We start from the raw sequence: 24,227 nt of genomic DNA on the forward strand, positions 1-24,227 counted from the left end.
CTCTCTTTCTTTTTATCTCCCGACAGGCTCGATAAGCGAGGTAGAAAAAAAAAAAAGGGGACGAGGATGTGTTTGTTTTTCATTCTCAATAAAACCCTCTCACGCTATCTGGACACGGTCGAAACTCCAGAACAAAGACGGGTCGAACATGAAAGAGCCGGAGGAAGTTTACGGGAGCGAGAGACGAAAGAAAGTGAGACGGACGATGAGCGGAGGCCGTGATGTTCTGGGTCTCCGTCCCCGTCTCCGTTGTGTTGACGTCGGCTGTGAAGACAATCCCCTCGTCAAGTGTTAAACGCCACAGAAGAAGCCCTTCAGCTGATAGATGGACTCGTTGGCTGAAGGAGAAAACGGGCAGCTCCTGATTTATTTCCAGTAATTCTTGTTGCTGACGGATGAGAAGTGAAACACGACGAGCTGAAATGACTGCTGGTCTTTTTTCTGAGGTTGTTGTCCTCCGAAAAACAAGTTTGTCCATTTTTACTGAGAACTGAGAGATGATGTTGAAGGTTTTTTTTTTTTTTGCAGCTAGAACCAGAAAGTGTGAATGATTCTATAAGAAATGATTTAATACTTAATTGATATTTAACTTTTAACAGAGAGAAGATGTCAACGTGAGCTGAGGAACATTTAAGTGTTAATTAAGGTAAGACATTTTAATAATGTGTTTTTATATTAAAATCCATTAAATGACACATCCAGAGGAATATAAATATCAACAGTACATAATAATACTGCTTCTAAAACATACAATAACGCTTTATAATAATCTTATTCTGCATTAACACTTTTTCTTAAGAGACTAATGTGATATTACACTTAATGTGCTTCAAACTGGAGTAAAAGTGAAGAAAAAGCAGAATTAAGTCAAAGAACTTTGTTGTCTGTAAAATCTTCACGTCTCTGATTAACACCTCATGTTTGTAACGTAACTCCAACGTTAAAGATGCACACAAACAGGAACACAAAGAAAACAGCAAACTACACTTCTGAAATATACAACAAGTGTCCTTTTGATTTGAAGCACTTTGTGATTTTATATCTGAAATCTCAGCCAGACATTTGATTTGTTGGATTCTGGTCACGTCACATGTTTGTATATTTTCTCTCCTGCTAGAACCACGTGTCTCCAAAAAGAAAGTTCAAAAAAAAGCTCAAGAAAAACAAGCATTTTCCAGCTACTTGAAGTTGGTTTTAAAATAATGTATATATCTTAAATAAAAGCTGAATTCTCTCAACCCACAAATGGAAATTTAATTATTCAGTTTATCAGAAAAAAAAATTCCAATTTAAAGTTTCCAAATTCGGAGGTTTTCACTGAATAGAAAAGTACAAAATACCTCAAATTCAGACTTCAGTTCTGTAACTTGAGTAAATGTTCTCAGTTAAATTCCCCCACTGGATTTACATGTTGCATTATATCATTTTTATACAGTTTTGTCTTGAGGCTTTCAGCTCATCTGCAAACAGCAGAGATTTAAGTTTACATCTGACTTATTGACACGGTTTTAATGATGAGGATTAAAATCAGCTCTTAAAACTCATAAAAGACTTCGACATAGATGCAAACAGAGAAATCATCAGTTTGGATTCTTCCACACCTCAAACTGTTCACACAAATCTCCTCCACAAAAAATAATACAGTTCCAGTGTCTGAATATTTCCAATAAATGACAGAATAAAGTTATAATAACTTACAGGAGCTCCGGGACGTCAGCAGGGAAACCTCTCTTTTTATAGCCAGAGCTGCCGCGCAGCTGAGATCGCTCGGTGGACTGCTGGGAAACGTATGTGTGTGTCTGTGTATGTGTGTACGTGTGTGTGCGTGTGTGTGTGTGTGCTCGCCCGGAAAAAAAAAATGCAAAACCCAGAAAGTCAGAGTGACTCAGCTGCAGTTCAGATGAAATCTAGGAGAAAGAGGAAGGAGCGAAGAGCGGAGGAAGAGGAGCCGAGCCCGCCGCCTCCAGAGACCGAGTGTCAGCTTGACTGGATCAACAGGTTATTTAGAGAATAGGCTGCACACACACACACACACAATACACACACACACACACACACATACACACACACACACACACACACACACACACACACACACACACACACACACACACACAGAGTCCAGTACACACAGGGCACCGCAGCCCTCTGAATGGGAGGAGTTTGGTTGTTAAGTTACACTCACACAGAGACCCCCCTCTGTGTTTCCTCCGCTACGCCATGACATGTCAGGGGTTTGTTTTCAAAGTGCAGGGCCGTGTTAACGTGTGCTGGGTACCGTGTGCTCCGTGTTGTATGAGAACCGGCCGGTCCGACACACGTGTGCAGCAGACGGGGCGGCAGGAAGGATGGCCTCTTTTCTTTTGCTTTTAAAGTCTGCTCACACGTCGTATAAAACCAGCACCGGTCGGATGTAGAAAACATGTGGAGGCGAGTTTTACTGGTGAAACATCAAAGGGGAACTGATGAGTAACCTCCACGCAACCTGGGGAGTTTTTAGCGAAGTAGGTTGTTGTGTTTTTCAGGGAAACCCTGTGACGCTGACTCGGCGTCACCGAGAGGTTGAAGTGCAGCGGGCGAGCTCCTTCACTTCAACCTCTTATCACCACAAGCAGCCTCTGATAAGGAAACGGTGACGCAACCGGCCTGCAGGATGCTGCTCACGGTGTTCAGAGGTTCCTTCATGTTTCAGCTCTCACGACAAAACCACAAAATACTGTTCAGCTTATCTTTATTGCTATGATCTGTTTATTATTATTGCACCCTTCGTACCAGGATGTTTCTTATTGGAGCAACAACACACATAAAAAGCAAACAAACATAGTGATAAGTAAAAAAAAATACAAAGGCGGGACTTCAAATTACAACAATAAAATGTTAAAATTCAATAAATAACATTTAGTGAAATAGAATAAACCAATAAACCTTTTAGGGTTAAAAACTATAATGGAAACCTGACTGAACACAGTCACATTTGATTCCTGATGAAATGATTAACAGCTGATTTTTACTTCCTTGTGATGTAATAGTTTTATCTGTAATAAAAATGAAGGAGTTCACGTGGGCCTTTCAGCAAAGCTCCTACGTACCGCCATTGGGTCACACACCACAGCTTGGGAATCACTGCAGTTCAACATTAACAGAAATGTTCATTCATGATGAAAAAAAGAGGCTGTAGGAGAATCATCCATCCATCATCCATCCATCCATCCATCCATCATCCATCCATCCATCATCCATCCATCATCCATCCATTCATCATCCATCCATCCATCCATCCATCATCCATTCATCCATCCATCCATCATCCATCCATCATCCATCCATCCATCCATCCATCATCCATCCATCCATCATCCATTCATCCATCCATCCATCATCCATCCATTATCCATCCATCCATCCATCATCCATCCATCATCCATCCATCCATCATCCATCCATCCATCATCCATCCATCATCCATCCATCCATCATCCATTCATCATCCATCCATCATCCATCCATCCATCCATCCATCATTCATCAATCCATCATCCATCCATCATCCATCCATCCATCCATCAATCCATCCATCCATCCATCCATCCATCAATCCATCCATCCATCATCAATCCATCATCCATCCATCCGTCATCCATCCATCATCCATCCGTCCATCATCCATCCATCATCCATCCATCATCCATCCGTCCATTATCCATCCATCATCCATCCGTCCATTATCCATCCATCCATCATCCATCCATCCATCAATCCATCCATCATCAATCCATTATCCATCCATCCATCATCCATCCATCCATCAATCCATCCATCATCAATCCATCATCCATCCGTCATCCATCCATCATCCATCCATCCATCATCCATCCATCCATCCATCCATCCATCATCCATCCATCATCCATCCGTCCATCATCCATCCATCATCCATCCATCATCCATCCGTCCATTATCCATCCATCATCCATCCGTCCATTATCCATCCATCCATCATCCATCCATCCATCATCAATCCATTATCCATCCATCCATCATCCATCCATCCATCAATCCATCCATCATCAATCCATCATCCATCCGTCATCCATCCATCCATCCATCCATCCATCATCCATCCATCATCCATCCATCCATCCATCCATCATCCATCCATCATCCATCCATCCATCATCCATCCATCCATCCATCCATCATCCATCCATCCATCCATCCATCCATCCATCATCCATCCATCCATCCATCCATCATCCATCCATCATCCATCCATCCATCCATCATCCATCCGTCCATCATCCATCCATCCATCCATCCATCATCCATCCATCCATCCATCCATCATCCATTCATCCATCATCCATCCATCCATCATCCATCCATCCATCCATCATCCATCCATCATCCATCCATCCATCCATCATCCATCCATTATCCATCCATCCATCCATCAATCCATCCATCATCAATCCATCATCCATCCGTCATCCATCCATCATCCATCCATCAATCCATCATCCATCCATCCATCCATCCATCCATCATCCATCCATCATCCATCCATCCATCATCCATCCATCCATCCATCCATCATCCATCCATCCATCCATCCATCATCCATCCATCCATCCATCCATCATCCATCCATCATCCATCCATCCATCCATCCATCATCCATCCGTCCATCATCCATCCATCCATCCATCATCCATCCATCCATCCATCCATCATCCATCCATCATCCATTCATCCATCATCCATCCATCCATCATCCATCCATCCATCATCCATCCATCCATCCATCATCCATCCATCATCCATCCATCCATCCATCATCCATCCATTATCCATCCATCCATCAATCCATCCATCATCAATCCATCATCCATCCGTCATCCATCCATCATCCATCCATCAATCCATCATCCATCCATCCATCCATCCATCCATCATCCATCCATCATCCATCCATCCATCCATCATCCATCCATCCATCCACCCCCTCCCCCCAGCATCATTTTTCCAGCTCCTCCTGAGAATCCCAAAACTTCCCAGTTTTCCGTAAACGAACACCTAAAACCCTTCATGTGTGTTTGTGTGTGCGTGTTCCAGATTACATCTTCCAGAGGTGTAAAATGAGGAAGGCGCTCGGATTAAACCTCGGACGGTTTGGCGACCCTTTTTGTCGCGATTCATTTTCTATCGCAAAGACCTCCATCACACACACACACACACACACACACAAACACACACACACACACACACACACACACACACACACACAGGCAGTGCAGGTGTGCGCTCACCTCCCATAATCACACCAGGTGCCTGTTTTTTCATTGTTGCACTGAGAAAATCCTGATTACTGGTGTTTGTGTGTGTGTGTGTGTGTGTGTGTGTGTGTCTGTGTGTGTGTGTGTCTGTGTGTGTGTGTGTGTGTGTGTGTGTGTGTGTGTGTGTGTGTGTCTGTTTGTGTGTGTGTGTGTGTGTGTGTGTGTGTGTGTGTGTGTGTGTGTGTGTGTCTGTTTGTAGGTTAGTGAAAGATTGCTGTGGATGTAGATAAGAGGATTAGGGTGGAATTAGTGTCATTCCTCTATCGCCGCGAGGAATAGATTCATATCGATTTTAATCAGAGGAAGAGAGATCCACACAGTCGCAGATGAAGCAGACGGCGCGGCGGAGAGGAGACGTGAATGGACCGAGTGGACGGAGGGCAGCAGGTTCCCGGAGACCACCGTCGTCGTCGGCGACGCCAGGATGCTGAGCTGCAGACTGAGGAGCTGCGCGACCACGTGCTGCTGCAGAGGTTCATGCATGTGAGAGAAAACCTCCCTCATGTTCCTGAATCCTTCTGAGGTCCCGCCGACGTCCCGCAGCTCTCTGGTTCAGGAAACGCCCGGCCGCCGTGGGATGTTCGACCAGAACCGCCAGCGATAGTCGGCCGGTCGGTTTCCGGACGGGTTCCACGCCGGAGACCTGGAGGTGGAGCAGCAGCGGGGGGCGGGGGGAGAGCGGCCGGCATGCTGCCGGTGTGTCGCTTCTGGCGGGGAAACCTGTGAAACATGAAGGTGGACCTGCTGACTTGCTTGGCTCTGGCCGCGGCCAGCTTGGTCGCCATGGTGACCGGCGCTCGCAGCTCAAACCGGAGGAAGCACAAGGAGGTCTTCCTCGGGGAGAACAGCAAGTTCAAGTTTGGAGGGTGAGACGAACGCACACACACACACACAAACGCACACACACACACACACACACACACACACACACACACACACACACACACACACAAACAAACGCACACACACACACTTTGCGTCACTTTGTACATTATTTCCTCATTATGACCATTTTTAGCAACAAAACATTGAATGCACTTCAATCCACGTGTTTTATATTTGTACATTCAGCGGAAATGGAAAATATTTTAAACAATTTAAAGTTTTTATTTGGCTCAGGTGAAAATCTTCAGATCTTTCTGGAGAGAATTATACTGAAACAGAAATGAGATATTTCCATCTTTTGACTTTTTGAGGTTTGACTGGTTTTCTTTCAGTCACATCATCTGCAACCATTTAAAGGCACCGACCGGAGAATTATCTCCTCCAGCTGTTTATCTGTCAAACCTAATATTTGTATATCATTTTATTTCTGCAGCTCATCTACTGACATAATTACCTCATAAAGTAGATATGGCTAATGTGTGGCCAGCTAGCATTTGCTAATTAACACTGAATGGCTGATGGGAGCTTTCTTTTAATTCCTTTCGACATTAAAGCACCAAAATTATTAAAAAAATGACTGAGTTTATTCCGGGTAAAAATCCGGGGCAGGAAGCTTTATGTAGTTCAGCGTTGGCTGATGTCGGTGTCTGTCTGGAAGCTCTGATTTAACGAACACTTTACATGAAGAGGTTCCCTTCGGTTCGATGACTTTCACTTCCCTGTTTCCCTGAAGGTGAGAAGGAAATCTCAGTTCTACAAGTGTGTTGCTTTTAGAATACATGAAGGTGTTGAGAAGTGCTGTGGTGGATTTCCCCCGGCGGTTGGATTATTTTCACTTTAACGCAAGTTTTATTTTCAGTCAAAGAGGAGGAACTTGTTTTTGTGGTTTTGACCTATTCTAGTTTAAAGTAAAAGAGATCTCCCACTGGGGTGGGGGGGGGGGGGGGGCATGTTTTTATTCTCAAAAGTTACAAAGGAAAAGAGCATGCTGGGAAATGCAAAGTGGAGGAGCCGAAGGCAAATTTGTGCACCAGGGCCGATCACAATGTGACTCTGCAGCACGCACGTCCACTGAAAACTTGGCCTGCTTTCATCACAACATGATTGAACTTGATTTTTAAGAAAAGACATTTTAAAAAAACAAAACTAAAACATTTTAAAAACCCTCACAAAGTATGTAATGGGATTACAGCTGTCTGACCGTGTGAACTCCAGACCGGTTAAGAAGTTGTGATAATATTACTGGATCCATATTTGATTAAACACACGAGTCAGAAGTCTTAATTTAATCCTCTTCGTTAGTCGCAGCAGGCGCCAGCTGACGTGTGTGTCGCAACCCTGAGAAACAATAAAACCTCTGATCAACACGTGTAACGTCCCGACCCAGCCCTGCGGGGTTTGATTGACAGGCGATCTCTGGGAATCAACGATGAAAAGTAGAGCAGCACAGAAATGGCTCAGCGTGGCTCTTTTAAAGGAGCGATACGCCGGTTTCTCTCTCGTCCTGCCGTGAACCGAGCCGACGTGTCGAAACGTCCTCTGTTAAAAAGGCCCGCTGGGACGTTTCCAAGTCATTAATTCTAATTAATCGTCAGCCGGCGTCACTCAGAGATCGTTTAGTCGGAGAACAGCAGGTCAGGCAGAACTGGGGCAACATGCAAACACTTCAAAACATATGGAAACGTGAGGTAGTCGGTAAACAATGAAGGAAGACTGTTTTTAAATGGAGATTTAATCAACATCTGCTTCAAAACCAGTCAAATTAACTTCAATAATTAACGTTATTTCTGTTTTGGCCTCCAAACTGTTTAAAAACTGGACTCACCGAACCCTGTATGATAAAATGTTACTTCTGATTGAGGGAAACTCGCCTCATCAGCACTTTGTGAATGTTTTTGTGATGTTTTGTGTCTTTAACGTCCATTATTTGTGAGACGGTGCTTGAAAAGGTGATAAAATATTATTTTCAACTTTAATCAGTTTAATTTATATCAGATGGTTCAATTAAACTAAATGAACCAGTTTTACTGAAAGTGCTTCCCTTAAAATGCTTAAATTAGGCTTGTGTGTGTGTGTGTGTGTGTGTGTGTGTGTGTGTGTGTGTGTGTGTGTGTGTGTGTGTGTGTGTTTACCTGCTCATGTCTTCTATCTTTATGAGGACCAAACGTCTCCAGCAGTGATTGAAAATTAACTCGTGGAAGTATTAAATATTTAAAAAAATTATATCGTAAAAATAAAGAGTGTAATCAGGAAACTGCTCTTAAAGTATTAAAAGTGAAAATACTTTATTATATATTATATCTGATCAATTTAAATCATAAACTACTGCGCAAACAGCATTTGACACTTTTTACATTTTACAGCTGTTGAGGTAGAATTCATTTATCAACTGTTTTTATATCAGAATTTCATTATGAATTCATCTGCTTATTATTTTCTTGATTCATCAACTAAAATCTGAAAATAATGAGAATTGTCATTCAGGGAATTTTACTCAGCTTTATGTGTCTGTACTGTTGGCTCGTTTATTTTATAGTAAATTTATGTGTTTTATCTGCAACAATCTTAATTTGTAAAGTGACCAGTAGCTGAAGTATTTGCTTCAGTGGTGTAAAATATTAAATGTCATAAAATGAAAAATACCTCAGATTTGTTCTGAAGTATTTTTTCACCACCGGCCTCCAGAACAAAAACGATTTTAGATTTTTAATTTCCAAAGTGAATGGATTTTAATTTCTGATCTGAAACACTGAATTAAAAGTGGTCCGACTTCCCGTCTGCTGCTGATTTCTGTCCATGAAATTAGCTTCAGCTTGAGATTAGTGTTAAATGTGGTTTGTTTGGGGGGATTGTGGCGTGTGCGTGATTCAAGGTTAATTTAAGGGATTACGGGAATTGGGATTTGGCTCAATTTATTTTTTGACCTCACGATAATAGAGTGAGAAATTTGTGTGTGTGTGTGTTCTTGTGTGTGTGTGTGTGTGTGTGTGTGTGTGTGTGTGTGTCACTTTCAAAGAGGCTTTTCATCCGTCGGCAGAGAAAATCTCAAACAGCCTTTTATGTCTTCGACCACGCCGTGTTCACCTGTGTGATTGCGTGTTTTTGAGATTACCTCCTTCTAAACACACACACACACACACACACACACACACACACACACACACACACTGCAGCTGAGGGGCAGCCATGATGTCATAAGTACACCCCCTGCATGCTGGCTTTCCCTGGTTGAATGTCAGTCATACGGTAGTTTATAGTTTGTGTAACTGCACGTTGTGTTTGTTTGATTGTTGTTGTTGTTGTTGTTGTCTGAGGACTAAACACACAAAACCACTCAAACACTGATGACGTAGTTTCTGCTCCGGACGGTTTACTCTTCACCTGAGGAAGAACGTCTTATCTTAGTTTTTTCCGGACATTTCAACCACGTGTCCTGGTTTTTCTTCATCAGGGGAATTTGCTCCATTTGCGTCCTCTACGTAATCCAGTGGTTTAAATTTCCCCTGATACACAACCGCTTATTATTACGTGACTGAAATGATATACTGAGCTCATGTAATATTATCTCCATGACAACCTCTGATGAAGGTCACAGGTTGTGGCTGAACGAAGCGGAAAAATAACCAGGAAGGTGAATCACAGGATAAAAATTCAGCGATTTCATTTAAAGTCCAAAATCTCTCAATAAACCCGAATCCATGATACAAGTTACTTTATGTCTCATTGGAGCCAATTTGAGTCTCTTCTTGGTCACTTTGTGTGTCTTTGTGGTAGTTTGTGTCTCTTTGTGGTAGTTTGTGTCTCTTTGTGGTAGTTTGTGTGTCTTTATGGTAGTTTGTGTTTCTTTGTGGTAGTTTGTCTCTTTGTTATAGTTTGTGTCTCTTTGTGGTAGTTTGTCTTTTTGTGGTAGTTTGTGTCTCTTTGTGGTAGTTTGTGTCTCTCTGTGGTAGTTTGTTTCTCTTTGTGGTAGTTTGTGTCTTTGTGGTAGTTTGTGTGTCTTTGTGGTAGTTTGTCTCCTTGTGGTAGTTTGTCTCTCTTTGTTGTAGTTTGTGTCTCTTTGTGGTAGTTTGTCTTTTTGTGGTAGTTTGTGTCTCTTTGTGGTAGTTTGTGTATCTCTGTGGTAGTTTGTTTCTCTTTGTGGTAGTTTGTTTCTTTGTGGTAGTTTGTGTTTCTTTGTGGTAGTTTGTCTGTTTGTGGTAGTTTGTCTCTCTTTGTGGTAGTTTGTGTCTTTGTGGTAGTTTGTCTCTTTGTTATAGTTTGTGTCTCTTTGTGGTAGTTTGTCTTTTTGTGGTAGTTTGTGTCTCTTTGTGGTAGTTTGTCTTTTTGTGGTAGTTTGTGTATCTCTGTGGTAGTTTGTTTCTCTTTGTGGTAGTTTGTGTCTCTTTGTGGTAGTTTGTCTCTCTTTGTTGTAGTTTGTGTCTCTTTGTGGTAGTTTGTCTTTTTGTGGTAGTTTGTCTCTCTTTGTGGTAGTTTGTGTCTTTGTGGTAGTTTGTCTCTTTGTTATAGTTTGTGTCTCTTTGTGGTAGTTTGTCTTTTTGTGGTAGTTTGTGTCTCTTTGTGGTAGTTTGTCTTTTTGTGGTAGTTTGTGTATCTCTGTGGTAGTTTGTTTCTCTTTGTGGTAGTTTGTGTCTCTTTGTGGTAGTTTGTCTCTCTTTGTTGTAGTTTGTGTCTCTTTGTGGTAGTTTGTCTTTTTGTGGTAGTTTGTGTATCTCTGTGGTAGTTTGTTTCTGTTTGTGGTAGTTTGTCTCTCTTTGTGGTAGTTTGTGTCTTTGTGGTAGTTTGTCTCTTTGTTATAGTTTGTGTCTCTTTGTGGTAGTTTGTCTTTTTGTGGTAGTTTGTGTCTCTTTGTGGTAGTTTGTCTTTTTGTGGTAGTTTGTGTATCTCTGTGGTAGTTTGTTTCTCTTTGTGGTAGTTTGTGTCTCTTTGTGGTAGTTTGTTTCTCTTTGTGGTAGTTTGTGTTTCTTTGTGGTAGTTTGTCTGTTTGTGGTAGTTTGTGTTTTCAGTTGATGATAAACTTTCTTGTTTTCCAGGAATCAGAATCACAACTTTAAATGTGCACATGTTGTCATGTGTTTCCCAGTAAAGCTGTTACATAATATCATGTGACTCCTGGTAAACATACAAGTCTCATTAGATGTTGTTTGAGCGTCGGACTCCCAGCAGCAGTTCGTCGGTCCTGCAGCACAGGTTTGTTCAGCGGAGTAATAAAATGCTTCGTGTGGACGCGTGCATGTGATGTTTGCTCATGGAGCCGCGCCTTTGATTAAGGTTATGGTTTCAGCAGGATGAGAGCGGGGGGATGGGGGGGGGCACAGATTGTGTTTTCACTAATCAAAACCTGCAATTACAGCCTTAATATAACCAATCAGTCACCACAATGTGTGTGTGTGTGTGTGTGTGTGTGTGTGTGTGTGTGTGTGTGTGTGTGTGTGTGTGTCGTCCCTGCAGGCGTATCGACCACAAACTGAAGAAGCAGGACAGCACCAAAACACTGCTCATAAAAAGTGAACAACTGCTGAGGATCGAGGAGCACGACTTCGCCATGAGGCCGGGCTTCGGAGGTCAGACACACACACACACACACACACACACACACACACACACACACACACACACACACACTCATCGTCAAACAGACAAAGGCACTCCTCATTTCGTCTCTGCCCACCCGATGATTTTAATCCACTCACTCACACGTCGCCTCACAGACAAAATCGCTCCTCGTCTCCTGCTGATGATGCGTACGCGGTGGTTTGATGATGTGATGATGGGCACTGGGTCACCCAGACAACGGATGTGTCAAATCCAAAATCACCAGCACTGACCCAGATTACACCGACGAGTGGCAGCAGGAGTGTGTGTGTGTGTGTGTGTGTGTGTGTGTGTGTGTGTGTGTGTGTGTGTGTGTGTGTGTGTGAGCACATATTAATGTATCTGAAGAACAACAGGACTCTGTGTGCTCACCCAGATGTGATTGTGTGTCTTTTTTGCAATATAATGAGTGCCCCAGTGTGTGTGGGTGTGTGTTGTGTGAGTCGGGGGGGGGGGTTCGTGTGCATTAATCTGGATTATATTCCAGGTCTGCAGCAGATGGACGGGTGGGAAACAAAACCGACGTCTGAAATGAAGATCATCACGATCGGACACACAACAAAACATTCACACAAAAAGGCCAAACGTTTCCTTCATGGGCCTCGTGGATTAAAACGTTACGAACGACCTGAACCTCTTAGAAACGCTTTATGAGCATCGCTGTGTCCCAATTAAAGGGGAATTCCGCCTCGTCCAATCAGTGTTGAGCGTTTTATTGACTTTAAGCGGTTTGTTTTGGTGAGATGTTTCAGCCACAGTTTGAGGAATGATCATTTCTCAGTATCTGGTGGAAATCCAGCCAGGAATGTGCGAAGTAATGAAACTTGGAACGTTTTTAATCGTCTTCGCCGTTTACATTCTCCGGGATAAATGACCATTAAACTAAAAGACCGACATTTAAAGGGTTAAATTAGGATGAAAGGTGTCCGGATGTTTCTGAGCCTTGAAACAGAAGAAAACTTTAAAGTTATTCACACAGCACTTTTGGAAAAGTTTTATTTTTAATTTTTTTTTTTAGTCTGAAGCCACCTGCGTTGAATAAATGAAGACGCTGCACATTTTACCGTCTGAACCAAACCGCCGCTGACAGTTTTCAGGATCCAGGATCGGAGCTTTGATCTCCACCCCGTCCTTGAGGCTTTTAAACACGCTGTTTATCGTCATTATTTTCACGACCGCAAGAAGCCGCGCGGCATGAAAATGTAAACACGGGGGTCGTTTTAAGTGTTCGAACAGACAATGCTGTCGTTTTTCTGGTGCTGACAGTCTCTTCCTTTCATTCTTCCAGCGATCTGATCGTATCAGACGCTCCTCTTCACTTTCAAAGGTTTATTTCCCTTTTTTTTTTTTTTTTTCTTCGACCTGTAAACCTTGAAATGAAGTCCTTTTTTCTTTCCCGTGACTTTTTGGTCCACGCTCTCGCTGCCACCGTATCTCGGCCTCGGTGGTCGGTGGGCGTCTCTGTGGTCCCGCTTGACCTTCAGGGTGGGGACAACACAAGCAGGACTGTCTGCCCCGCGGCCCTGCGGCATTTCCACCCACTATAATTTTACATGGAGGGAAATCTCAGCATTTCTTCTCCCTCTCAGATAAACCTATAGCTGCTGTGTGTTTATGTGTGTGTGTGTGTGTGTGTGTGTGTGTGTGTGTGTGTGTGTGTGTGTGTGTGTGTGTGTGTGTGTGTGAGATCCCATCCTCAGACGCTCCCCCAGAGTCCAGAAATACTCGGTGGGACATTTTCTCGCCATGTTTCTATATCCAGGTCAACCTTTAAACTTAAATGAAGCCCATCAAACTCTCAAAGTTCCCATCGGGACACTTTGAGACGCCGTCATACCAAATGTTTGATTTACTTCTGCTGGCAGCCGGCATAAAACGCGGGTTTATTTGAGCCGCTGTGACCTCACTTGGTCTGAAGTTTCAGGTGACCGGCGTAGTTTGTGTCGGCTCGTCCAAAATAACAAGATGGCGGCGGCTGAAAATCTGAACCGGAGGCTTCAGGACGTCAGTTTACAAGCCGACGGGTGACGTCGCGGCGCGTCGCCGCTTCACACGAACACTTTTTCAATATTCAAACATCTGATATTTGCTGCTCTGATTTGGTTTTGCTCATCCGATAATCATTCTTCCAGTCTGCCGTCGTGCTCGGCCGTCTCCGGTTGGACCTGTGCCGTTATTATTTCTGTTTTTCCTCTGACTGAATCCTCCTCACGCGGCGGCCGAGGTCTGAGATGTGGACGGTGATTCGGAGACCCAAACTACATCCTGCCTGAGACTGTGAGGTTTCAGAAAGGTCGTCTGTGATGGAAATACCAAGAAAAACCACCGGCGGCCTCTTCGGAGGTTTTATAAATAAAGCAGCGAACGTCGTGGCTGCCTCCTCGTCCGTATGGATTCTGTAGTCTGACGTTCATTTTGTCCGAAAGCCGCCCAGAGAATCACCTCTTAATCCCCCCCCCCCCCCCCCCCCCTCCTGTGGCTGCCGAGCGGGCGGAGAGTCAAACCGTGACGTGCAGCGCTGATGGAGGCTCCACACAAACATCCCGCCACCTCAAAGCTGCATAACGCTGCTTATGATTGCGTGAATTGATCCATGTGCAGCGGTTTTTGTTTCGGGGATTAAAACGACTCGTTCTGAACCGCAGAGCGCTCAAAACGTTTCGGGGACAGAAGCGGTTTCGACTTCAAAGCAGCGCCGGGCGACATTTTTTATGTTTAGTTGGGTAAAAAAAAAAAAAAAAAAATCACAGCAGCTCTGTGACTCAAAATCTGTGAAACTCAGAAATCCAGCCAACTTCTAAAAAGAGAGAATCATTAGCAGCCGTGTTAGCTCGCTGCTGTCCGTCACAAAACACGCCCCCCTCACGACATTAACACCACACAGGAGATGTGACGCCCTCAGGCTGCTCACAGAGTTTCTGTTTTTGGTGAAACAGGCTGAGCAGGAACACTCAGGAAGCTAATTTATAAATGAGAGACTCCTGCAGCAGTAAAACTCCTCCCAAGGTTCAGCTGATGAGAAAAAAAGAGAAGGAGGATCAAAATGCCGTCATTGAACTTGTGCTGCAGAATAGTTCCTCTTCTCTGGTGATTTATATGACGCTGTGTCTCACAGCGAAAGTACTTTCACTGGAAATGCAACTCATTCACGAGAATCCAAACTCCTGCAAATCTTTGTGCTTTTTGTTTTAGAAAAATTCTCCTCTGAGCAGAAAAACCGCCCCGAGTCTGCAGCATCGTCCCGTCGGTCCTCCGGCGTCTCAGATGTGTGTTGACGTCGAAGCTCCTGCGTCTAAACTCGGCCTCCTTCTGCACGTGTCTCTATAAAAAAAAAAAAAACTCGCCTCATGCCTGAAACATCGTCTGACCGGTGTGACGTGAGAAAAGGAAAGCAGTGGAGAGGAGACGGAGGCTGACCTTCTGTTTCAGGTTTTTCCCACCTTGTCCACGTTGTCGGGGCGACGCTAAATGTTGACTCTGCGCCGCTGGTGGTTTTTCACCCGTCGCTGCAGCGGGAGCTTTATGGTTCCTGGCTGTCAGATGAACTTCATTAAGTAAAGTGTTTATTGAGCTGCCGGCCTGCTAACATTCAAGCTAAAGTAACACTCTTAAAAAAAAAAAAAAAACACACCTCTGACTTTTTTAGTTTTTTTTCCTATTTGCTGTCCTCGAGAGTGAAAAGAGGAATGTAACTCGGTAAACCACGTCCAGACGGAGGTCACCAGCAAAACCCAAACCAGCAGACATGGTTTGGCGATTTGGAGGTCAAATAGAAATAGAATATAAATAGAAAGAAAAGGTGTTTTCAGTTCACTGAGGTCACTTTTTCAAAAAGTCTTCACCCACTCTCATCTCTACCAACATGCTGCGAAATGGAACCAAAGCTACAAAACACAACTCGGCCTGAAAGCTGATTAGTGAACAAGTCTTTGGTTCTCCTCAACACCAGGGTCTGAAAACTGCAGTTCCTCGAGCGGCCACTTGAGGCTCCAAAAGTCAATCAGTCCTTGTAAAACCTCCGTTTTAAACTTTACAGCAGAAATAAACTGCCTGCTTCTAAAAACGTATTTGGTTGCTGAAGCTACCAACAACTGTACGAATTTTTATAGATCTGCCTGCAGGTTTTAGCTTTATTTGGCTCCGCCCACACAAACCTTTTTTTGCCCTTTTTTGGGGGGGGTCAGCTGGAAGTACCGCGCCGCCGCCATGGCGACGGCCGGAGACACATGGAACAACCGCTCTCGAGGCTACGTCTACGTCTCCACTCCAGATCGACTGACATCCAGACGCCACTTTGACTTTGCGACGTGCTTTTGAATTTAGACCAGTTTAAATGCCGACGACCAAAACGGGCTCTCGGAGTGAAGGTCAAAGGTCAAAGGTCAAGCCGGTGGGTTTTCTTCCTGTTCACTTGCTCTTAAACTTGCAACACAACCTCCAAAGAAACAGAAACGTTGGAAACTGAAGGGAAATCACTGTTGATGCTTGTGGTCGCAGCAGAAATGGAGCGAGTGTGTGTGTGTGTGTGTGTGTGTGTGTGTGTGTGCGTGTGTGTGTGTGTGTGTGTGTGTGTGTGCGTGTGTGTGTGTGTGTGTGCGCGCAGGCTGCAGCGGAGGATGAATCCTAAAATTAGCAGCGTAGATTCACGGAGAAGAACAAGACCACTGAACATGACAAATGTCGGTTACCGGGCAGACGAGCGTGGTGGAAAAGCTCCTTCCTGGAGTTTGTCAGGTCGTGATTGCAGAGCAAACAAAGAGCGAGTGCCACTGATTGAGGGATTTGTGCCGCTTGACTATTTTCTGCTGTGTTTGTGTGAACAAATCAGGTTGTTCGGGTTTAGTGGTCAAACAAGCTTAATCTGCTAATGAGGCGGATAGAGGAAGGGGAGGGGGGGGGGCGATGAAGACGAGGATGTTGCAAGCCACAGTGAGTTTTTCAGCTCGGAAACAAAGGATGCTCTGAGAATAGAAGTGACTGAAAGTGACTCTGATGTAATCAGTTTAATTTGATTTGCACCAGTTTTTTTTTTCCAAATGTTGATAAATATTTCCAAAGTTAGACTCGTGTTGGAGAAGAAAAGGCCTCTCAGTCTGTGGGGAAGTTCACCCACTCCTTGTTTCTTGGCAAATATTGACAAATCGGTTAAGTGCCCACACATTTTTAAAGAGTCATTCATTTTACTCCCCCTTTAAAATGTGGTCGGCACATTTAAGTTTGAAAACCTGTTTTTTTTTTTTTTATGGGTTTATTTTCAGTTTAAAGTGAATTTTTGAAAAATCTGAGGCTTCACTGTATTCTGCTTGAAGATACGAGTTTGTGGGATGATTTGAGCAGCCACTTCTATTGAATTTATTTTGCTTTAATAAAAACATTATATGAGGTGAAAATGTTGTTTTATTTCAACATGCTGTAGTTGTACTTTTTACCCCTCGTGGCTCCACTTATCTTTTAATGGGGACGAGTTGAAGCCAAGACACCACGTTTTTTCTTTTTTTTAAAACTGTTTATTTTAGATCCATAGTAATTATTCCCGGGGACGCACATCTTGAAATATTTTAGTTGGAGACATTATTGTGATGGCTTCAATTTAAAGACACCTCAAAATAATAACAGGCTCAAATCCGCCGGCTCGACGCCGTGTTGTTCTGGGACTTTAAAACTGACTGTGGATTTATCTTCTTATCTTTTTTTCTTGTAGCGACTATTTTCTTTGTAAATATGTAAATAAAGACAGAATGCGATGATTTGCAAATGTAACCCCACATTTAATTTTAGTTTTTTTTTACCAAAGACAACATATCAAATGTTGAAACTGAAAATGTTATTATTTTATGAAAGCTATATGCTCATTTTACATTTGATGCCAGCAACACGTCTCAAAACAGTTGGGATAGGTGCACATTCACCGTTGTGTTGCACTGTGCCCTAATAACATGCTGGATGGTCCCTCTCCTCTTTACACCACAGGATGTAGCGTCCATAATCATTTTGATTTGTCAGACCACAGGACAGTTTTCGATGAACTGTATTTACAGACAGTTTTTTTCAGAAGAGTTCCTGAAGCCATGCAGTGATTTCCACTGCAGAATCTGGTTTTAATGCCGCCAATAATTAATAGATAAATAAATAGTTTTCAGCCTTTGTATTTTGCGTAGTCATTGTCGGCGTGGTGTGTAAATATTGTCGAACCATACACAGTAATTCTTCACTGATTGTTTGGTGAACTATACGCTGTCTGTCAGGCAAGTTCACGACCTGAAACACAAAGAAAGGGTTGAATGTTTGCAGCTCTGCAATGACAATAATTTATCGGTTTGAACTGTTGACTTCAGAACTAATGACGTTCCCTGTCGGCGTTTCAGGTTCAGCCATCCCGGTGGGCATCGACGTGCAGGTGGAGAGCATCGACAGCATCTCGGAGGTCAACATGGTGAGTTCACGTCCAGGTCCCACGACTGATAACCATCCAGAGGTTTTCTGGTAAACATGTCAGAGAGGCTGATCTGTACTCTCGCTGAAATCCGGCAGAGCCTCCTGTTTGAGGGATAAAAACCCTTTCAGAGATGTCTTTAATGCATCGATGTCCCTTCCTGTCGGTTCAGCGCCGCCTGGTTTGTGACCTCTCGAGTGGCCTGCTTTGAATTCGGCTCGCCTCTTTTCTCTGAAGTTCCTCCAGCCAGAAAGAGATAGATGGTGGAGAGGAGGGCGTTGCCATGGCAGCCTGAACAGGGAACGATGGAAGTCCGCTTCGTGTGGTCGCCCCCCCCCCCCCCCCCCCCCCAGTTCAGACTCCACAAAACAGACTGTTCAAATTCATTTTCCAACATCAACAGAATTTAAAGATGTTTTTTGTTTTTTTCCGTCTTAATATTTTCCTGGAAACAATATGTTATCAATAGTGATAAAATAAAACAAACTGAGATATCTTTGAAAAACAATCAACAGCAGGAAAACAAAGAAACAGTGATGATTATACACAAAGATAAAACTCCACGAACACACTTCCTCCGCTGTGTGTGCGTCCTGCAGGACTTCACCATGACTCTGTACCTGCGTCACTACTGGAAGGACGAGCGGCTGGCCTTCCCGTCCCGCAACAACCAGAGCAGGACGTTCGACTCGCGGCTGGTGAAGAAGATCTGGGTCCCCGACGTCTTCTTCGTCCACTCCAAGCGCTCCTTCATCCACGACACCACCATGGAGAACATCATGCTGCGGGTCTACCCCGACGGGAACATCCTCTACAGCGTCAGGTACGCCAGCGCCGACCATAAGTCATGAGTCATCACGTAAAAGCAGGTGTGACTGGTTAAAGAAAGTTATTTATCGGTGAAAGCTCCGAGGTTTAAACATAAATAAATAATTTGAAAGGAAAGAAAATATTAAAGTGATGCTCAAATAAAAAAACAAAACAGAGACTCTGAAAAGTTTCTAATAACTTTCTTCAAACAAAACCTGACTTTGCACTCTGTAAAATAAAGTAAAAATCACAGGGAGTCAGTAACCCTGTTCCTGTGTGTGTGTGTGTGTGTGTGTGTGTGTGTGTGTGTGTGTGTGTATGTGTGTGTGTGTGTGTGTTTCAGGGTCACGGTGACAGCGCTCTGCTCGATGGACTTCAGCAGCTTCCCTCTGGACACACAGAACTGCTCGCTGGAGCTGGAGAGCTGTGAGACACACACACACACACACACACACACACACACACACACACACACACACACACACACACAGTACACACAGTACACACACACAGTACACACAGTACACACAATATACACGATAAACATGACAACTCAAAACTCAAAACATCACATTGACTGCAGAGACGACATCTCTCAGTTCTGGTTATTCCGCTGTTTTTGCATGACACTGAAAACCTCTCTGTCTCTGTCCTTCTGTCCTTCTGTCTGTCCTTCTGTCCTTCTGTCTCTCTCTCTAGATGCGTACAATGAGAACGACCTGATGCTCTACTGGAAGAACGGGAACGACTCTCTGAGGACGGACGAGATCGTCTTGTCTCAGTTCTTCATCGAGCACTTCCACGCCTCCAATGGCCTGGCTTTCTACAGCAGCACCGGTGTGTGTGTGTGTGTGTGTGTGTGTGTGTGTGTGTGTGTGTGTGTGTGTGTGTGTGTGTGTGTGAGTGTGTTTTAATACGACGATGCTTCAGTTCATCCATCAGCCGGGATTTAAAATGTGGCTTTAAAGACCGAAACCAGAAGACTTTGGAGCAGATCAACTCCTGTTGTTGTAAAGAGACACGTTTGAACATCTCTGTCTCTTGGTGTCAGGTTGGTACAATCGTCTCTTCATCAACTTCATCCTGCGGCGGCACATCTTCTTCTTCATGCTGCAGACCTACTTCCCCACGATGCTGATGGTCGTCCTCTCCTGGGTCTCCTTCTGGATCGACAGGAGGGCCGTTCCCGCTCGGGTGTCTCTGGGTAACACGCACATTTAACTCACCTTAAACAGAATCAATACGAGAGCAGACGCCAATCAGAAGGAGACGTTTGGAGGTCGGCGGGAGATAAACACCTGGAACGATGACAACTACACAAAACAGGAAATAGAAACACTGAAACCTGAATAAACAGAAAACACAACCTTAAGTCCGGTGTGACGGTATCTGAGTGTATATCGATCCTTTAAGTCCAGTCTGCACCAAACTTCATGTGTTATTTGAGGGATTTTAGATGAACTGAGCTCCTACATGAAGTTTCACAGGTCATGTTTGTGCTCTTCCTCCTGCAGGGATGACCACCGTGCTCACCATGTCCACCATCATCACAGGAGTGTCCTCCTCCATGCCGCAGGTCGGTTCACACGTCTGCGTGTCTCAGGATGGATGTGAAGATCTTATTGATTATTATTATTGATGTCTTAAACCAGACGGGCGGAGGAGCATTTACGGTCAGAGCGATGAGACTCTGCAGCTCAAGACAATGTTGCTTTATGATGATAATAATAATAATAATAATAATAATAATAATAATAATAATAATAATAATAATAATAATAATAATAATAACATGTATTTGTATGGCATCTTTTATACAAGAAATGCAGCTCAAAGTGCTTTATGAAAATTACGTGTAGTGTTCCACATAAAAACAGATATAAAGAAACATTGAAAAAATATAGAAAAGAAATTGAATGCATGAAATTAAACACAATACAAAATATTGATGAAATAGAACAGAGTTAAAATACACAACAAAAGTTGGGACACTGTAAAATGCAAATAAAAACAATGTAAGGCATTATGATGATTGATAAACGACAACAAACCAACTAACTTTATGACATTAAAATCCCTCAAATAAACAAAACAGGTAGCTTAAAACTTGGTATGTATGTATGACACATGTTAACCACGTGTTGCAACATACGATAACATGGAGAAAATATGTGGAAAAGTTTTCACAAATGTCAAGTCATAAAATAAATTTTAAATATTTTAAATTAATTAATTTTAAAACATTTAAACTTCATTTGATCAAATAGGAACCCGAAAAATATTTCTTATAAAAAAATGGAATTGAATAAATATATATAACTCCTCCTGCACAAATGATGTCACACGATTGGTGGGAGGATGTTTTGGATTAACACACAAATGCAAAAAAACAAAATATTTAGAATTTCTTTTCAGTTATACATGACTTAAATTTATAAAAAAAAATAAGATCATGTCTCATTGTACAAAGAAAAAAAATCAAAATAACAGAGAAAAGGAAAGATAAACATGTGTCCGTGTACGTGATGTTGTCCAGGTGTCGTACGTGAAGGCGGTGGACATCTACCTGTGGACCAGCTTCCTGTTTGTCTTCCTGTCCGTGATCGAGTACGCGGCGGTGAACTACTTCACCACTCTGGAGGAGATGAGGAAGATGAAGAGAGGGAAGGTCAGCGCAGAGGAGAGAAGGGATTATTGCACCACACGGCAGCACACAGACGCCACGGAGAGGACAAGCACCACCTTCACACAGAACCCATGGTTCACTCAACGTCTCCCTCTGGTGGCCGGACAGAGACATTACATCTGAGTGTAAACCGAGGGCCTGCAGCTCAATTAGTTTAGTCTTTAATTTCACATCAGTGTTGATTTTAATGCACAAGTAGCTGCTTAATCAAAAGAAAAAGACAATCAACTGATTGTTTCAGTCACATTTTTCCAGCAAAACCTTCATAAATTCTCTGGTTTCAGCGTTTGCTAAAATACCTTTCTGTGGTTTTCAGCTTGTCGTTAACTGTCAGTCCGTAGTGTACAGTGGTATTATCATTATTAGATTTAAAGGCCATCAAAATGTCTCCAAAATCCTCCACACGTCACCTGAGGTTGTACGAACGTGGATAAACTGATTTTTGTGTTGTTGGAGGAGAAACTTGAACGTAAACAACGCTCAGTTTGATTGACAGCAGCGTGTTCTCCTTCTGTGTTTCAGATCCCGTCCACCTTCAACGCCAGCCAGGCGATGGCCTACGACGGCTGTTTCCACGACGATGAAATGGAGCTGACTCCGTTCCCTCGGATGGCGCCCACCTTGACCTCTGACCCCCTCGCCACGCCGACCCAAACCCCGGACACCCGGCCGACGGAAGGGACGCGCCTCCGCCGGCAGCGCTCGGTCCGGGAGAACATGGACCTGCTGATCAGCAACAGCTACATGATCGACTCGTACTCGCGCCTCGCCTTCCCGCTGTCCTACGTGCTCTTCAACACCATCTACTGGAGCCTGTACTCCTGATCCGGCCCGCCACCTTCCCCCACCAACTCTGGAGCCCTCTGCAGAGTCCTGGTGCCGAGGCGGGGAGCAGGTTGGAGGATGGAGGAGGTGGGGGGGGGTTCATCCACCGTTGATGACCGGAGCTTCATCACTTGTTACGTTCTTTGCCAGAGAGATTGAGATGAAAACACTGGAGACCTTCGGGCTGAGCAGGAACTCTGTTAATCCTCCAGGTATTCGTCTCAGGGTTAAATCCTGACGGTCCTCTTAACGTCAACTCACTTCTTCTTTTGTTTTTGGATCATTTCTATGTGTGTCTCTTTTCTTTCTCACCGTGATCTAAAGCTCAGAGCTATTATTTCTGACTGCTGTTGTTGCTTCCTTTTTCCATTTCTGTAGCCACGAGGAAAAACTAAATTAGAGTCAAAGTCATGTGAAAATTGGATTTTTTTTTTTTTTCAAATAAAACCTCCTTTATTCTTTTGATGAATTATGTGATTGGAGCAAACCAACTACTGTACATGTATTTTTCTTTTCATTAAAGCAACATTAATGACATAATGACAACCTCCCTCCTCGGCTACTGTAGGAACATGGCGGGCTCCTTGGAGGAGGACCCGCTCTCCACGTAGGTATAAAAGGCTTATTCTAAAATAACAAAAATTATTTTGTGATTACAAAAACGTGCAATTTCTGCAATTATACTGCAATTTTACCGCAAAAAAAAGTCACTTAAAACTCTGCAAGTTACGTCTGGAGTATTTATTTCTAAGTATTTTTACAGTGCGGTGTCCTTTATGTGTCCCGTTATTCAAGGGGTAAAAAAAAATTAAGTAAAATACGTTTTTTTTTTGTTTTTTTTTAGCTAATAATTCCGTATACAAATCTCAACATCAGCTATTAAATTGTGATTGTTTATTTTTATTTATTTTGCTTCTTTAAAGGGATACTTTAATCGCTGTTATGTTTAAAAAAAAAAAAAAAAGATACGTTTTTAAGCTTAAATTATTTTTATTGTTTTTACGTAGAGTTTCCATGGCAACCAGGGTTTTACGTAGAGCTGGTAGTGTAACGTTGGCGGACGGTTTTCAAGGTAGCGACCGAGGAGAGGGGTCGCCAAAAAAACACGCCCGGAAGAGTGCCCGAAATCCGGCCTGACCTCGGCCCAGCAGAGCGGACAGGTGACAGGTGAGTTCAGACCCAGTTAGACAAAAATAAACACGTCAGACTTTAGCGCTTTTTTAATTTTTTTTTAAAGCTTTTTAGCGAGGAAAACAAAAGACCGCGTCCGGTAGAGATGAGCTAGCGGTAACCGTTAGCCTCCTCACCGTTGTTAAGTGTTCGGTTTGTGGACGTTAACCGGGGTAAGTTCACGGTAACTCGGTGGTCCATCAACCACAGGCTGCTTTTTTTATTTTTTATTTTTTTACCCCCCTACTGAAATGCCTGACAACCCGGAAGATTAGAAGCTCTGCTAACTTGTACATTTACATTTTTAGTGTGTTTACTGGAAGTTTGCCGGCTACGAAGTTTGTGTTTTAACGGCGAGTTTCTACCGGAGAACCGGCACGGTAACCGCTCACAAACGGGCCTGACGCGATCTCACCTGGCCACAGGGATGTTTTTACAGACTGAAGTTTTACCACAAATGTCCGTTGAAAAAAAAAAAAATGAAATACCTGTT

The 24,227-nt window shown here is 43.3% G+C and overlaps 1 protein-coding gene across 1 annotated transcript; it reads left to right on the forward strand.

The window, feature by feature from the left end:
• Positions 1 to 5,391: 5,391 nt before the first annotated feature.
• On the forward strand, positions 5,392 to 23,098 carry LOC138193870 (gamma-aminobutyric acid receptor subunit rho-3-like). The gene is made up of 10 exons (XM_069142152.1): positions 5,392 to 6,199; positions 11,667 to 11,779; positions 18,176 to 18,243; positions 18,843 to 19,066; positions 19,397 to 19,479; positions 19,753 to 19,890; positions 20,105 to 20,257; positions 20,568 to 20,629; positions 21,590 to 21,721; positions 22,262 to 23,098. Exons 1-10 carry the CDS (start codon positions 6,063 to 6,065, stop codon positions 22,562 to 22,564), a joined length of 1,413 nt encoding a protein of 470 aa, XP_068998253.1. The 5' UTR covers positions 5,392 to 6,062; the 3' UTR covers positions 22,565 to 23,098.
• The last annotated feature ends 1,129 nt before the right edge of the window (positions 23,099 to 24,227 follow it).

Source organism: Embiotoca jacksoni, unplaced genomic scaffold (assembly GCF_022577435.1).
Source record: "Embiotoca jacksoni isolate LCO1_2020_lvr unplaced genomic scaffold, fEmbJac1.0.p SCAF_98, whole genome shotgun sequence".
Lineage (NCBI taxonomy): Eukaryota > Metazoa > Chordata > Actinopteri > Embiotocidae > Embiotoca > Embiotoca jacksoni.

Bases quoted from the DNA above. Each gene is read 5' to 3' on its own strand.
- LOC138193870 (XM_069142152.1), top strand. From the start codon at position 6,063: ATGAAGGTGGACCTGCTGACTTGCTTGGCTCTGGCCGCGGCCAGCTTG. The intron at 6,200-11,666 runs GTGAGACGAACG...TCGTCCCTGCAG, and splicing joins AGCAAGTTCAAGTTTGGAGG to GCGTATCGACCACAAACTGA. The intron at 21,722-22,261 runs GTCAGCGCAGAG...TCTGTGTTTCAG, and splicing joins GGAAGATGAAGAGAGGGAAG to ATCCCGTCCACCTTCAACGC.